This window comes from Sphaeramia orbicularis, chromosome 20 (assembly GCF_902148855.1).
Source record: "Sphaeramia orbicularis chromosome 20, fSphaOr1.1, whole genome shotgun sequence".
NCBI classification, from domain to species: domain Eukaryota; kingdom Metazoa; phylum Chordata; class Actinopteri; order Kurtiformes; family Apogonidae; genus Sphaeramia; species Sphaeramia orbicularis.
Window position 1 is genome coordinate 40,810,419 of NC_043976.1, and position 17,023 is coordinate 40,827,441.

The 17,023-nt window shown below is 35.9% G+C and overlaps 1 protein-coding gene across 1 annotated transcript in view; it reads left to right on the plus strand.

The window, feature by feature from the left end:
- dcaf11 (ddb1 and cul4 associated factor 11) overlaps positions 1-15,526 on the plus strand; it is a 28,879-nt gene extending 13,353 nt beyond the window's left edge. Inside the window, 7 exon segments of the mRNA XM_030123407.1 lie at positions 865-933; positions 1,085-1,142; positions 8,844-9,029; positions 10,706-10,859; positions 11,885-12,037; positions 12,127-12,233; positions 13,982-15,526. Coding sequence (XP_029979267.1) covers positions 865-933; positions 1,085-1,142; positions 8,844-9,029; positions 10,706-10,859; positions 11,885-12,037; positions 12,127-12,233; positions 13,982-14,101 — 847 coding nt within the window. The 3' untranslated portion in view covers positions 14,102-15,526.
- Positions 15,527-17,023: the final 1,497 nt, after the last annotated feature.

Genomic DNA, 17,023 nt, shown 5'->3' on the forward strand with positions numbered 1-17,023 from the left:
TTTAGGGTCAAAACAGGATGGAATAACAGAAAAAGACAAAGAGAGGAATTTAAATTTGACAGGTTTTTACTAAATAAGGCACTGAGAATGTACATCAATAAGAGATTTAGGATGTTGAACATGAACTGTGAACTGGAACACACTGAACAACAAGGATTTGAATTTGGACCCAGTAGTTTTTGTTTTGGGGCTCAGTCCAGCTGCTTTTTGACATCTGGTTGATCTCCAAAAAGTAGGTACACGGTCAAAACTGGGGAAAAACCCAGTAAAAAAAAATAAAGGGAAATCATCACAACACTGTAAACAACAGTAAAAACAAAAAAACACAAGGAAAACTGGGGAAAAAAAAGCCCAACTGTCTGTTTTTACAGCGAGTCTGTCTCACTCACTGCTCTGTGTTCTGCTCTGTGCTCTGAGCATGCTCAGATGTTTGTGGAAAGACCAAGGTCTGTTTTATCAGCATGTTTTGAAATTTTTCCTATTGAGCAAACGGTACAATTTTTAGGAATAATTGAACTAAATCATGCATTCAGAACGCTCACCACAGACATGTCAGGGGCTAATGCAAACAAATCCAGTTGTATTATATAGTTCATCGCCTCATCCAATGAGAACAGATAATGGAACCGGAAATCACTAAATTCTTATCAGTTCCCATCCCTAGCCATGAAAGCCATAGACGTCTTAACAATAGCATTGTTTAAAAGGCTGATGCGTGTCCTCATTGAGCTTTCTGTCTGGTGTGGGTTGGCACAGTGGGTGTAGTTGTAATTCTGTACGGCTGGTATTGCTGCAGTCTCAACCTGCCTGTATGTATGTGTGTGTGTGTGTGTGCGTGCGTGCGTGCGCTCTTGTGCTTTGTAGCCCAGATGAGAGGAGGTTTTGTGTGTTCTCACTGGCGGCGTCCACAGATGGCAAGGAGATCCTGGGAGGGTGAGTACAATTCACTTTTATGTTTCAAGGCAGCGGCCGACGGAGTTGAAAATGTCCCGAAGCCTCTTTTCAGAAAATGTTTCTCAAGGTAAATGTGGAGTTTTTGTCGGCTGTGTTCACACCGGCTCGTTACGACTCTTTCTCTTTCCAGTGCAAACGACGGCTGCCTCTACGTGTTTGATCTGGACCAGAACAAACGGACGCTGAAGGTCAGTGCGTTTTATTTCTGCCTCTACTCGCATGTGCGTCGCATTCACCTCTGAGTGTTTTTTTGCGTCTCGTCTCTCGGTCAAGGTGAGGTGCCCGCGAGCGATGAGCACAAACTTTTTTTCCGCCGACCTGTCGTTTGTCGCGCAGCAGCAGAGAGTCGAGCTCCGCCTCCACGATGGGGGGGGGGGGTTTAACCCTCGTCCCCTCCCTCCCCCTGAGTGGAAGTCAGCAGCTGACCTCGACCATCTGCTTCATCACTGTCTTCGCTCCTTTTGCCCGGTCCCTCCTTACCTCTGTGCTTCATGTGTCCTCTACTTCCTCCTGCCCATATATGGTTTTGACTCACTTTATTGTGCTGGTCTGGGTCAAAACATCATCGTAGTGAACACCTCCAATCCCATAATCATGACAATAAATAGGAAATCATTAGCGCTTTCAGGTTTAACGGCTCAGTTTTAGTCGTGAGTTGAAGTTATTTAAACTGTTAGATGCAAAAATACACAAGACAAAACAAGATCCAGATGATGTAAAAGATGCAACAAGAATCAAATTATGCAGAAAGCATAAGATGGAAATGATGGAAAAGACACGCAAAGAAAAGATTTAGGATGCAGTAACGCCCAAAGATTGTAAAAAGATCGAACGAAATGAAAATATAAATCATGAACTGCAAATGACGTAACAAAAAACTTAAGAAGACGCAAATTATGGAAAAGAAGTCATGTAATTTTTGTAAAAAAAAAGGAAAAAAATATGTAAACGACACCAGAAAAAGAAACACAAATGATATAAAGGTCATGAGGCGCAAAACAAGATGATGACAAATGATGTCAAAGACACAATAAGATGCAAAATGTAAGAGATGTAAAAGACAAAACAAGATACAAAAAGACTGAATTTGAAGGATGACATGATACAAAAATGACACAAATAATAATGAAAACATAAAATGTAACAGATGCAAAGTTGCAAATGTTGAAAAAAACAAACATTAAAAGAATGAGGAAGGTTACAGGTGTAGCCGAAACATAAAAAACGGAATCTTTATAAAGGGCATAAATGACGGAAAAGGTGCCATGTAAATTATGTAAAAAAAAAAAAAAAAAAAAATATATATATGTGTGTGTGTGTATGTATGTATATGTGTGTGTGTGTGTGTGTATATATATATATATATATATATATATATATATATATATATACACACACACACACAGGGTGGGGAAGCAAAATTTACAATGAACATTTAGTTGTTCTTTCTCAGCAGGCACTACGTCAATTGTTTTGAAACCAAACATATATTGATGTCATAATCATACCTAACACTATTATCCATACCTTTTCAGAAACTTTTGCCCATATGAGTAATCAGGAAAGCAAACGTTAAATAGTGTGTGATTTGCTGAATGCACTCGTCACACCAAAGGAGATTTCAAAAATAGTTGGAGTGTCCATAAAGACTGTTTATAATGGAAAGAAGAGAATGACTATGAGCAAAACTATTACGAGAAAGTCTGGAAGATACTATTAAAGAAGAATGGGAGAAGTTGTCACCTGAATATTTGAGGAACACTTGCGCAAGTTTCAGGAAGCGTGTGAAGGCAGTTATTGAGAAAGAAGGAGGACACATAGAATAAAAACATTTTCTATTATGTAAATTTCCTTGTGGCAAATAAATTCTCATGACTTTCAATAAACTAATTGGTCATACACTGTCTTTCAATCCCTACTTCAAAATATTGTACATTTTGCTTCCCCACCCTGTATATACATACACACACACACACAAAAAGACCAGAAATATGAAAGACACAAAAAATGACAAAGATCACGAGGGGCCAACAAGATGATGATAAACGCTGTAAAAGATGCAGACTTTCATTAAAAAATGCAACAAAATGAAAACGGTAAACGGAACAAAATGTAAATGTTGTAGAAAAAAAACACAAAAACACCAAATATGAAGGATGCAATGAGACACAAACGACATGATGCAAAAAACGAAACACAAAATGCAATAAGATGCAAAAAAGACATAACAAAATGAAAATGTAAAACATGTAATAAGATGCAAATGATGTAAAGGATGTAAAAAAAAAACCATCATAAAAAGACTCCAATGATGCAAAACACACAACAATATTGTTGACGGACCAAACCCATCAGAACTTCACCCTGATCACCACCGCTGCTCATGTAGAGTTTTACTCCTAAACGTCAGAGTGAACCTCCTCATTATTCACTGATCTGGTGCAGTCACAGACCTGTTTGACAGTGCGCCGTTTGGTTTGTCAAGACAGGAAATAGCACAGGTGTAATTGTTAGTGTTGACAATGGCTGCGTTCTATGTCTGTATCGGTTTCAGGGCCGTGGTGTCGTCGATGCTGCTTCACTGTAGACGCAGCCTTTGTTAATATTGTCACTAACACCTGTTGGAACAAACCAAACGTCTGCTGTGAAAAGAGCCCATTTGCATGTGAAAGCATTACAAACTGTTGTGTGTTTTCAGAGCTACTACACAGTAACCTGTACTACTTTACTGCGATCAGGTGTTTATTTAGGTCACTTTTTCCTCCACTCCCTGTCCAGTCACTTTCTAATGTTGAAAACCGAGGAAAACTCACCACAAAAATAGCTGTAGGTCTTTAACCCTTAGATGCACAAGTGTCTGGACCCTGCACTCATCTATAAATGAGTAAAAAATGACTTGTGGTAAAATCAATGGGTTTTTAGGCCACGTTTGTCAATTTGTCATGTTAAAAATAAGAATTTGTATTATATTTTGGTCCACAAAAGAATAATTTTATGTTTGAAATATTTTTTTAGTTTTCCATTTTATTTTAAAATGTTTTTTAATATTTTGAAAATTTTAAAAGCAAAGTATATATACTATATAATATAATAACATAGTATAATACAGGGGTATTCAGTTCCAGTCCTTGAGAGCCGGTATCCTGCATGTTGCACACCTGGAAGCCATTACATCGTTATCAGGCTTCTGCAGAGCATGATGATGAGCTGATCAGTAATTGAACCAGGTGTGCTGGAAGAGGGAAATATCTCAAACATGAAGGATACCAGCGCTCAAGGACTGGCTTTGAACACCCCGGTATAATATATTAATAAGTTAAGAACAGTATATATTATACAGCAGCGGTTCTTAACTGGTCTGGCTTCAGGACCCACTATCACCCCTCAGTGACAAGACAAGACCCAAACTGATAAAAGTTCAACTCAAATTTATTTCATGTAAAGATGGTGAGTTTTGAACCTGAGATAAAACAGAATATCCCAGTATGAAAACACAGAAGACAAGCCACAGCAGGTGGCGATGATAAATATGGAAATATTCCCTTTAACGCTAAATTAGGTCCATTTGAACCAAAACCAAAAAAGTGAACTCAGTTAAAAAATTATAAGTGTATTCAGTCACTTATTGAAGAATTAAACACACTGAGGTTTTTGTCCAGTGGAGGTAAAACCAGATCTGATGGAGTCGTTGTCAGACCTGAATTTCGTCACGATTGAATAGAAACTTTTGCTTCTTCTTTTATGCTGTGAAATGTTTGGTGTTTATTATCATTACAGTGCATTACTGCCACCTACTGTTGGGGAAAGTGAAAGGATGGCGCTCAGCTCTATACAAAATAAAGCACAGGAGTGGTTTATTAACATTATTTTCTGCCCAGACAAAGGCCTGTGGCACACTGAAAACGGGTTTAGGACCCACTTAGGGGTCACGACCCACCAGTTGAGAATCACTAGTATATAGTATATATGAGCAATAGAACACTGTTAACATTCATTTAGTAAGTGAGTTCTTTGGATTTGCTTTAGAATGAATGAAAGAATGTTAAATTGAAGGTTCAGGTGTAATTCTATTGTAAATGAATGCAGGTCATTTTGACCCACTTATGGAAGCATGGGATAGTAATACAAAAACTACAATTTCATAAAATCTGTAAAAGGTAAGTTAAAAATGCATATGGCATGATGTCAGTAACATGTTTTTGAGGAATACCGGGAATATGAAATAAAAACAACTTATTAGATAGAAGATATTACAAGAAAACAACTTCACCAGGTCATTTTTGATCCATTTATGCATTTAAAGGTTAAGAGTTAACCTAGTGTTTTTCAGCCTTGGGGTCGGGACCCCACATGGGATCACCTGGAATTCAAATGGGGTCGCCTGAAATTTCTGGTAACTGATAAGAAAAAACAAACAAACTTATTAATAAAAAGTATATGGTGAGTTGACAGAGACAATCTCAATACATAAAAGACATGACAAACTGTGGTTATGAAACTGCAGCACTGTGGTTCTGTTTATCTGTCAAATGTTCATTGTGGTCAGTTTCAGATGCTACAGCTCTTTCATAATTCATAGTTTGAGTTATTGTTTGTTCAGTATTAATTGTCAGCCTTGTAAATCCAAGCTGGACTGACTGTACATATCTTGACCAAGGAAAATCCAATTCTCCCTTTGTGCAGTAATCTACACCTGGCTTTTCTGCCTCCGTCCATAATAATATACATTATATAACAGTGGTTCTTAACCTGGGTTCGATCGAACCCTAGGGGTTCGGTGAGGCAGTCTCAGGGGTTCGGCGGAGGTCAAGACACACACTCGACTCATTAGTCGGGTGTGTGTGTCGGGCTAGGTCCGTGTATGTAAACAAACAGCTTCGGAGACTCTGTCTCTGATTGACATCCAATATACGCGGTGTATTGTTGTTGCTTATAGCACTACAACACACCCGGAAGTGTTTATAATCTCTTCCACTCATCTGACGATGAATTATTTGAGTATTTTCCACATCGTTATAACTTTTGCTACTTCCTGTTAACCACGGAGGCAGCCATGTGTAGCACTTGTTTACATTTTTCGGTCACCGCACTGGTCAGTTACAATCATGTGACGACCGACGCACCGTCGCGGATGGAGAAATCGTATTACACTAAAGCCGAGCTAGTGCCCTAATAAAACAACGATCACAAAAATACTGAAGGAGTACAACGAGAACTTTTTTTTGATACACTACATGCAATTATCTTTTTTTTTTACGTCAAAATTGCGCGGTTCAGAAAGTTCGGAGTGAGATGAAACGAAAACCGGGTTGACCTGACGGCCTACATATGATTCGTGATGTCACGCCCCACTTGGCCATCACTAAAAAAGGGTTCGGTGAATGCGCATATGAAACTGGTGGGGTTCAGTACCTCCAACAAGGTTAAGAACCACTGTTATATAGACTAAGTGTCCCCTAAAATTAACGTTTATTTGCAACATAGTATAGCAAACTATTGCATGATCAAAAACAAATTCATTTTTGCAAAAAAAAAAAAAAAAAAAAAAAAAAGTCTCCGTTTTGACTGTCTGGGGTCGCCAGAAATTTGTGATGTTAAAAGGTCATGAGCCAGCAAAGGTTGGAACCACTGAGTCAACCCTTAGCTGTCAACTTAACAAACATCCTCTGGTGTCATTAGAAGCCAAACATGACACAATCCTCTATATTAATATTTTTCACTTTCACTGAGGTAAATCCTGATCATAACTGATAAATATGAATGAACTTTTCTCAATATTGACCATTTTAATCACAAATTTGCATTTTTCTGACTGTTTTTTCAACACCAAAACTACAAAAATGACATACTAATATATATGTAATACACATATGTAATACAGGCTATGTCTATTTATTTTTCGTGTCTTTTCCATTCTCTAATGTATATATTTTATTCATTCGTTCATTTATTTATTTCTTCAGAGGCCAAATACTGAGGAAAAACATACATTGTTATTTTTTACCTTAACTTTAATTAGAAATATAGATTAATTTTGAAAATTAATATCCCCAGTCTAACCAGGGCTTTTACTGCAACTTCACCACTAGATGTCAGTAAATATCACACACTGAACCTGTAAGTCCATTTTACAAGTTCTCAGACACTTTTCTTAAAGTCAAGGATTAGAAAATGTCTCTTAAGTATTGCAGACGTGTTGGTTGGCTTCATCAGTGTGAATAAATGGGCTGGAGTGCAGCAGAATGTAATTAGATTGATATAGTCCTCGTCACAAACGCTATAAAACTTTAATGGAGCTGAGGAGTCAGTCTGCTCAGATATGCATCCCTTGTAGCGGCCGTTTGAGAGGTTGTTTATTACACAGCTCCGTTCAATCTCCACCAAATCTTTAACCCTTAAAGAACCACAGTTACTTTAGCACCAACTCACAAATGATTTTTTTCTGTACATTTAACCTTTATTAAGTAATTTATCACTATTTTTCATAATGTTATCCTCTGCATTTTGCATTTTTCTGTGTAAATCGCGCATTTTTTGGAATGTATATTTAATTCACTGATCATGTTTTAGATGTTCATAAAAGCTCAGAGTAAATACAGTTGTTTTTATATCAAAACTGAGGCAGAAAGTGACATTTTCATGAACTATATCATTAACTGAACATAAACCCAGTGTGTCCATCTGCTGTTATTGATCCAACTGCATGGGTTTTACTGGTGAATCAATGTTGTAGAAGATTGTTTATTTTATTTATTAGTTTATTTGTTTTTTATTCATTTTATTTTATTGTTTTTTCATTAATTTTGTTCATTTTGTGTCTTATATGATTCATGTTATTTATTATTTAGCTGATTTATTATTCATTTTGTTGATTACTTTGGCTGTTCTTGTTCATGTTGTCGCTAATTTATTTATTTTTACTTCATTTTAGTAAATTTTTTGCTTATTTTTTCACTTTATTATTTGATATATTTTTTTTGTTCATTTTTGTTTTATTTATCATTTAATATATACAAAAAACAAGTGTGTCCATCTGCTGTTATTGATCCAACTGCATGGGTTTTACTGGTGAATCAATGTTGTAGCAGATGATGGTGTTTCCACGGTAACTACAGAGCCTCTGAACGTCCATATCTGATAACCATGAAAAGATGAATAACTGTATTTTACACTAATTATTTACATGGGTTGATAGGATTAGTGGATTAACAGGTATTAAACAGTTTAATTCAGTAGATGCTCTTGGTCAACGGTGGGTATTTGGGTTTCTATGGGTTAAACAAGTTATATACGACTAATATGATTTTATGTTTTTTACTCTTTTTCTCTGTATTTTCCTATATTTCTTTATGTGTATACCTACTTTCATGATGCTTCTGTTATTTTATTATTTACTCAGCTGCTTTATTTTAATTGTGAGGCACTTTGTGACTATGAACCGTGTTTACATTCACACTAAAACTCTGGTCATTGTCTGATTTCTGGAGTTATCAGATTATTCAAGTGATCATGTAAATAGTATAATCTGATTATGAGAAATCAGATGAACACATCTGGATATCTCCCTAATACTTCGATGTCTTCACGCATGAATGCCTGCATTTTACACCAATTACTTACATGTATTGATAAGATTAGTGGATCAACAGGTATTAAACATCATAGACCAGTAGATGGTTTTGGTCGATGGTAGTTGTTTGGATTTTTGAAGGTTAATTGTCTGAGCGTCGACTGCGTTCCACTCTTGTACTAATGTGCAAATCCGTCCGCACTCGACTTTCTCCTTTGTTTGGAGCCGGTCTTCTCTGCACAGACGACACATTTTCACACATGTATGCATCTATACAACACGCAGCCTCACACAAACACTGGGGCTCTGTCTGTTTCAGATTGATGCCCACGAGGACGACGTGAATGCGGTGGCGTTCGCCGACAGCTCGTCCCAGCTGCTCTTCTCTGGCAGCGACGACGCGCTGTGCAAGGTGTGGGACAGACGGACGCTGCGGGAGGACAGACCGCAGCCTGTCGGACAGCTGGCCGGACACCGAGACGGCATCACCTTCATCCACAGCAAGGTGGAGTACCGCCTCCATCCCATCAGTAACACACAGCAGCTCAGCGGCGGTCAGCTGACTCCACCAGCAGCACATACTGGCCTGTGTACAAGGAAACGTTAGGTTCCAATGACCACACATATGCCCCTTGACCACTTTTCAGCAGACAGTATGAGATTTATGAGATTAGTTTTCTGATGTTTCATACCGGTAACAAATTGAACAGAAACAATCAACATAAAGCAAAAATGAATAGAAAATAATCAACCAAATGAACAAAAATGAGGCAAATCATCAACAAAGTAAGCAAAAAAGCAAACAAAATGAATAAAAACTACCAAAATCATCAACAAAACGAACAAAATAATCAACAAATTAAACAGAAAAGAACAAAATAATCAACAAAATGAAGAAAAATGAGGAAAGTAATCAACAAAATGTGCAAAAATTAGCAAAATAAGTACAAAACAAAATAAGCAAAAGAGCAAACAAATTGAATGAAAATGACAAAGATAAACAACAAAATGTCCAAAATAGTCAACAAATGAAGTAGAATTGAACTAAATAATCAACCAAATGAACAAAAATGAGCAAAATCATCAACAAAATAAGCAAAAAAGCAAACGCACGAAAAAAAAACCCAAAAATAATCAACAAAAAGAGCAAAATAATCAACAAATTAAACAGAAAAGATCAAAGTAATTAACAAAATGAAGAAAAATGAGCAAAGTAATCAACAAAATGTGCAAAAATTAGCAAAATAAGCAAAAAAAAGAACAAAATAAGCAAAAGAGCAAACAAATTGGATAAAAATGACCAAAATAAACAACAAAATGTCCAAAATAATTAACAAATGAAACAGGAATGAACAAAATAATCAACAAAATGAACAAAAATGAGGAAACTAATTAACAAAATGAGTAAAAATTACCAAATTAAGCAAAAATCAAACAAAACTGAGCAAAAAAGCAAACAAAATTATTAAAAATGACCAAAATCAATAAATTCTCTACAAAAAGGAACAAAATAATCAACAAAATGACCAAAATAAGCAAAAACACAAATAAAATGAGAAAAATGACCAAAATAATCTATAAATTCTACAAAAATGACTGAAATAATCAAAAAAACTAACAGAAATTAACAAAAAATCAAAATGTGACAAAAATGAACTAAATAAGCAAAAAATAAACAAACTGAGCAAAAAAGCAAGTAAAATTATTAAAAATGACCAAAATAATCAATAAATTCTACAAAATGACTGAAATAATCAACAAGACGAACAGAAATTGACCAAAAAAAATCAACAAAATGTGACAAAAATGAACAAAATAATCAAAAAAATGAACTAAATAAGCAAAAAATAAACAAAATGTGCAAAAAGCAAACAAAATTATTAAAAATTGACAAAATAATCTATAAATTCTCTACAAAAAGGAACAAAATAATTAATAAAATGACCAAAATAAGCAAAAACACAAATGAAATGAGAAAAAAAACAAATTAATCACAAAATTAACAAAACAAATTGAACAAAACATGAACAAAAACCTCCAAACAAAATGAACAAATTCATGACACAGTGAATGAATATAAGCAGGTAAATATTATGGAAGTGGTCTCAAGTGCTTCCTGTGTTTGGTATTCATCATCTCATGTCATGTCTTGTCTTTTTTTTTTTTTTTTTATACGTTCAGGGCGATGCACGTTATCTGATCAGCAACTCAAAAGACCAGTCCATCAAGCTGTGGGACGTCAGGAAGTTCTCTCCCAAAGAGGGTTTGGCAGCATCGCGCCTGGCCGTCACCCAACAGAACTGGGATTACCGCTGGCAGCAGGTTCCCCAGAGAGGTAGGGGGGGAGGGGGATGGGGGGGTAGAGGACGACAGGAGGAGAAAGAAAAGAGCAGCGGATACGACAGCGTTATGAGTGACACCTCAACATAACATAGAAAATCTAAGATGAAAATACCTTAGTACATATACACAAAAATACACAAAAAATTCACAAAAGTACATAGAGGTATTTTCTGTATAACAAATGTGATATTTGTTACTATTTTTACTGCAGTTTTTGGCCATTTTTTGTCCTGAATGAATGAAGAGGGTAGTAAATGTTAAATCTGAAACTACACAAAACTGTTCATCTACTAAAGTCAGTATTTTTGGATAATCTTTGTTTGTCCAAAAACTACTATGAGGATAGTTACAAATATTTGGAAAATGACTTGAGTGTTTTTTTTTTTTTTATTCATATTTATTTCCTTTTATCCATTGTATTTTATTTCTCTGATGGTCATTTTGTTGATTATTGTCTTCATTGTTTTCAGTGGTTTATTAGTTTTTTTTTCTCCTCAGGTTGCTCATTTAGTTCATTTTGTTTCTTGTTTGGGGTATTGTTGATTTTAGAATTAGAATTCTGAAATTTGTCAAGACAGAGACTTCTTAGAGCAGTAATCAAGCTGTCATTTAAACGGTCTAAATTCTTAAAATTATTGAATGTTTGGTCGTTTTGAACAGGGCTGACAGTTTTTTTATGCAGGAAAAACATGATTTTTTTTTTTTTTTTTGCTGTTTTGTAGAAATGATCGGTTTTGTTCCGAATGACTCTAGAGGGGAGTCATTTGTTTTCACAGCGTTCTGATGTTTAACCGCATGATACAATTGAACTAAATACTTTATAATTTTACCTCATATTGTACTTTTTCCTTGTCTACATGCATCTGAAAGTACTTTAATCATTCATGTCTAACAGTAAAACACTGACTTTTAATACTTGAAGTAGAATTTGCTGGTAATTGTACATACATATATATACTTTGTGAACTGTTACACACCTGTATTGTTTATTTCCATGTCTCCTGTTGTTTGTTGCAGCCTTAAAGAGACATAAGCTGACAGGCGACACGTCAGTGATGACGTACCGTGGCCATGGCGTCCTGCACACGCTCATTCGCTGCCGCTTCTCACCGGAGTTCAGCACCGGACAGAGGTTCATCTACTCCGGATGCTCCACCGGCAAAATCATCAGTGAGTCACATCGCGTGTCTGTTGCGTGAATGAGTCTTTATGTCAGCGTCCGTTGGTGACTAACGGTGGGTTGTGTTGTGTTTGTCCAGTTTATGACGTGCTGACGGGCTCCGTGGTGACCAGACTGTCCGGACACGACGCCTGTGTGAGGGACGTCAGCTGGCATCCCTACGAAGACAACATCATCAGCAGCTCTGTGAGTAACGCCTCATTAAAACACACAGAACTGGTTCAAAGACATGGACATACAGGACTCAGATGATCGAGACGGAGCTCGGTGGTGTCCAGGAAATGTCATCTGATAATAAGCTGATATGTTGTCCCTAAAAGGTCTCGAAAATACAGGTAAATATGGGTTAATTCTCCTGGACCACAGTGCTGACGACGGTCTGGAGTTGGTCCTGGAGTGCCTTCAAAGGCAGCTCACTGCTACTAATGTGTACCGATGCTAATGCAACTGTATTAGGATGGGTACATTTTAAAGAGTGACTTTCCCTATGGGGACAATAAAGCAAGTAAACCTCTTTTTTTTTTCTACCAAAGGCTGATAACGTGCATTAAGTGTTAATGCTAATCATAATGTTAGGTACTGTGCATGTGTGTGGATTGGTAAAAAGAAAACACTGAATTTTCCTTCAGGGGTAATAAAGCAAGTAAACTTTTTTTCCTTTTAAATAAAAAGTTGATAACATGAGTGCGAAATGCTAATGTTGAATGCCAATGCTAATGCTAGGTATTCTGTGTACTAGGATGGGTAAAATGTAGACTGAATTTCCCTCCAGGGATGCTAAATGAAGTCAACTTTTTTTAGTCTTGTTAATAAAAACTGATAACGTGGGATAAATCCTCATGATAATTGCTAAGACAAAATTTCCCGACAAGCATGATGAAGTAAGTTAATCTTTAACATTTATAAATGTATTTAAATTCAGTCGGTGCAATGTTTTTTTTTAAATGTCTTAAAAACAGATACATGTAGGTTAATTGCGCTTCACCACAGTGCTGATGAAGATCTGGAGTCGGTCCCCATGTGCCTTCAGACGCAGCCCACTGCTACTAATGTGTGCTAATGCTAATGCTAGGTGATAAATGTATTTGGATGGTTAAAATCTATGGGGATAATAAACAAAGTAAGCCTTTTGTTTTTTTAAGCCAAAGCGTGATAACATGTGTGCTAAGTGCTAATGTTACTTGTTAATGCTAGGCACGTTGTGTATTAGGATTGGTACAGTGTGAAGACTGAATTTCCTTCTTTTTTTACATTTTCTTTTTTTTCTTTTTAGCAATCACTGATGAGGTGTGCGTTAAATGCTATTTAGAATTGCTAATGCTAATGCTGGGTGTTATGGGATGTACCGTATGTGTGTATTAGGATAGGTAAAATGTTAAGACTGTATTTCCCTCCAGGGATAATAAAGCAAGTAAATCTTTTCTTTGTACATGAAAGGCTAATAACATGTGTGCCAAGTGCTAATGCTAATCGCTAACTCTGGGTACTGTGTGTTCTAGGATGGGTAAAATATAAACACAGAATTTCCCTCCAGGGATAATAAACCATGTTAACCTTTTTTTTCACCACAAGCTGATAATGGGTGCTAATGCTAATTGATTATGCTAGGTGCTGTGTGTATTAGTACAATGTTGGCACTGAATTTCCCTCAGGGATAATAAAGTTAGTAAACTTTTTCTCTACATATTTAGCTTAGTTTTTTTTTTTTTTTTTACCAAAGCTGATAACATGTGCGTTACATGCTAATACTAATCGCTAATACTAACATGTACTCTATGCATGGATTAGAATGAGTAAAATGCAGAGACTGACTTTCCCCACAAGGATAATAAGGTGACTTGACCTTTAACCTTTAACTTTGCGCCTTTGTAAATGTAAGTAAACTTTGTCGTGCGATGTTTTCCATCTTCACGTCATTTTTTGTTTTCCCACAGTGGGACGGAGCTGTGAGGATGTGGGAGCACAGACAAACCCATCCTCTGGAGGAGGAACGAGAAGGCGAACGAGGGACGATTAAAACCCTGATCCAGGAACAGAAGACGAGAGACTGCTGAAAAGACGTCCGAAGAAGTGACTTCGCCTCAGACGAGGGGGACGCCAGCCTCGACGGAAGGAGGCAACAAATTCTCAAGGACTAAAACAGACTCCGATATCTTTTCAATTCAATGCTGGATGTTAATGATTAAAATAATAGAGTGGCTGTGACGTATACTTTGGGATGGCGTAATAGCCTGGGATGACCTACGTAAAGTTTGTTTGTTATTTTTTGCTTTTGCCTCACTGTCTTGCGCAAAAAAAAACAGGCCTTTTGGAATTTGGCCTAAAACACTTGACGCTAAAAGTGCTAAAGCTCAAAAAAGGCAAAGCACCACACTCACTCAACAATAATAATGATAATAATAATAATGAGCTAATGAGATATAATGGTAAGATAGATACACACAAATCAATGTTGGATATAACAGGGAGAAACCCATGAGGAGAATATGTATAAATGTATAGTATTTTCATGATATGTGCAATCACAGAGTGCATTTAGATATTAGTCTGAGGCGCTGTTCAGACCTGGCGTTAGCATCCATCCTGAGATATCTGACCTCAAGTGGACGATCGGATCGGAGTTCTCCACTCGAATAGAACACATCCACAGCTAGAAAAGAGGTGAAGATGAAGACGAGACAAAAAAAGACATGCAAATGAGACAAAAGTTACATGGAGGAGGAAGAAAAATAAAAACCAAACCAAAAATTGAGGAAAAAAAGGTTAAAGATGAAAATTAGTCAGATTGAGACAAAATAGATGAAAATAAGAGAAAAAAAGATTAAAAATAGGATAAAAATGAGACAAAGGTGAGACTAAAAGTAGATTAGAGACAAAATAATGAAAAAGAAACAAGTCAAAAGGGATACAAAATGAGACAAAGACAAATAAGCCAAAAAGAAAGAATAGTATCAGATAAAATGGGATTAAAAACAAGAAAAAGATTAATCAAAAAGAAAAGGAAAATGTGATGACAATGAAGAAGACAAGATAAAAATTAGCCAAATGTTACTTAAAACAAGGCAAAAATTAGTGAGATCGAGATGAAAACGACCAAAATTTGCTAAAAACAGGATGAAAATTAAGACAAAACAAAAACAAGATGCAAAATGAGTCAAAGACAAAAATCTAAATGAGGAAAACAAGGCAAAAGCCAGATAAAGATGAGAAATGAGATAAAAATGAGGAAAAGATGAGTCAAAAGGATGAAGAAAATTAGATGAAAACGACAAAAAGTGAGCGTAAGCTGTAGCATCAGTTAAATTATAAGTTTGTACAAATAAAACTTTAGCTGATGACACAAACCTGCAGTGCCTGAAATTTATTTTACCTCCTGTCTAGATTTATAAACAATAAAAGATCTGTGACATATAAACGGATGTCATCTGCATATAAGGATCATGAACATTTACTTCAGTGTGGATTGTTGGAGCAAATTCCAAAAACAGCAACGCATTAATTAATTAACATTTGAGGCAAAAATTAGACAGAAGTTAGATCAAGAGAAGGAAATTAGATACGAACAAGACCAAAACTGAGAAAATGAACAAATATTAGAGAAAAAATTTGATAAAACACAACGAAAATATGAAAAAATGACAAAGACAGACAAATCAAAGACAAAATTGAGACAAAAATGTGGTGTAAATGACATGATGAGAATAAAATGAGATGAAAAACAGGAATAAAAATGAACAGGAAAATGACAATGTGGCAAAAAAACAGCAAAAAGAGACAAAAGTTACATGATGCAAAGCAAAAAGAAGCAGGAAATGAGATGAAAATTAGACAAAAATGTATAAAAATTACAAAACATGAGTGAAATCAAGATAAAAATTAGATGAAAACAAAGAAATGACTGAAAAAGGGAAAATCTAGATAAGAACAATGAAAATGACAAAAAAGAGATGGAGACAAAATTAAGACACAAAACAAGATGAGATATGATAAAAAATGACACGAATAAAAAGACAGGAGGATATTTTGTGATTTATTCCAGATATTTCCAGATAAAACAGATGTGAGAAGGACACGCCCACCTCTGGATTTGTCCTGATGTGTTTTTTCGCGGCCTTTTCGTTAAACGTGTCCACATGTGATCGGATCTGCTCTAATGGACGTAGAACTCCAGGTCTGACGCCTCGTGTGCTGATGTAGAATCAGTCTCGACTTTCATGTCTCCAACGCCACGTTTCCTAATCCTGTCCCTTTTTCTGTCGGTTTGTAAAGTCCTGGCGCTGATCCTGGGTCAGCACACGATTTAGAACAGAACCCGTTTGGACGATGTTTAACCCGATCTGTTTCCGAAAGCTGAATGTTCGTGGTCTGATGTCGAGGTCTGGATGGAAATCGTAAACACTGATCGCTGTTTATGCAATTTTCAGGAATTTACATCCAAATTTCACTCTCAGAACTTTGTTTTACAGTAACAATAAAACCTTTCTTTAAATGTGTTTCCAGTGAACGAGTTTTAATAAGAACTGAATTTATTCTTTGGGTTAAATCTGGGTTAAACTGAGTCACATAAAATTACAGATACAGTAAATTATAAATGTGTTTTAATGAATTCATAGTCCTTTGTAGTTCATACATTATAGGAGAATTCTTTCGATTTATCAAACTTTCTAGAAATTCTCGGAACAAAAACAGTGACACGTCACTTTTCATCACTTGAGACAAAAGTTAAATAAAACAAGGCAATAAGAAGATGAAAAGGAGGAAAAAATGGGACAGAAATTACATAAAAAATTATGTAAATAAGGAAAAAAACTAGGAGACAAAATTAAGACAAGATGAAAACGAGGCAAAATTAAGAGAAAAAAAAAACAATTATGGAAATTGGGACAAAAGCAAGATAAAAAAGAAGGTAATAACACTGAAATGCTACAAAATGAGACAAAGAAAAGTAAAACCAGAAAAGACAAAAATGAAGCCAA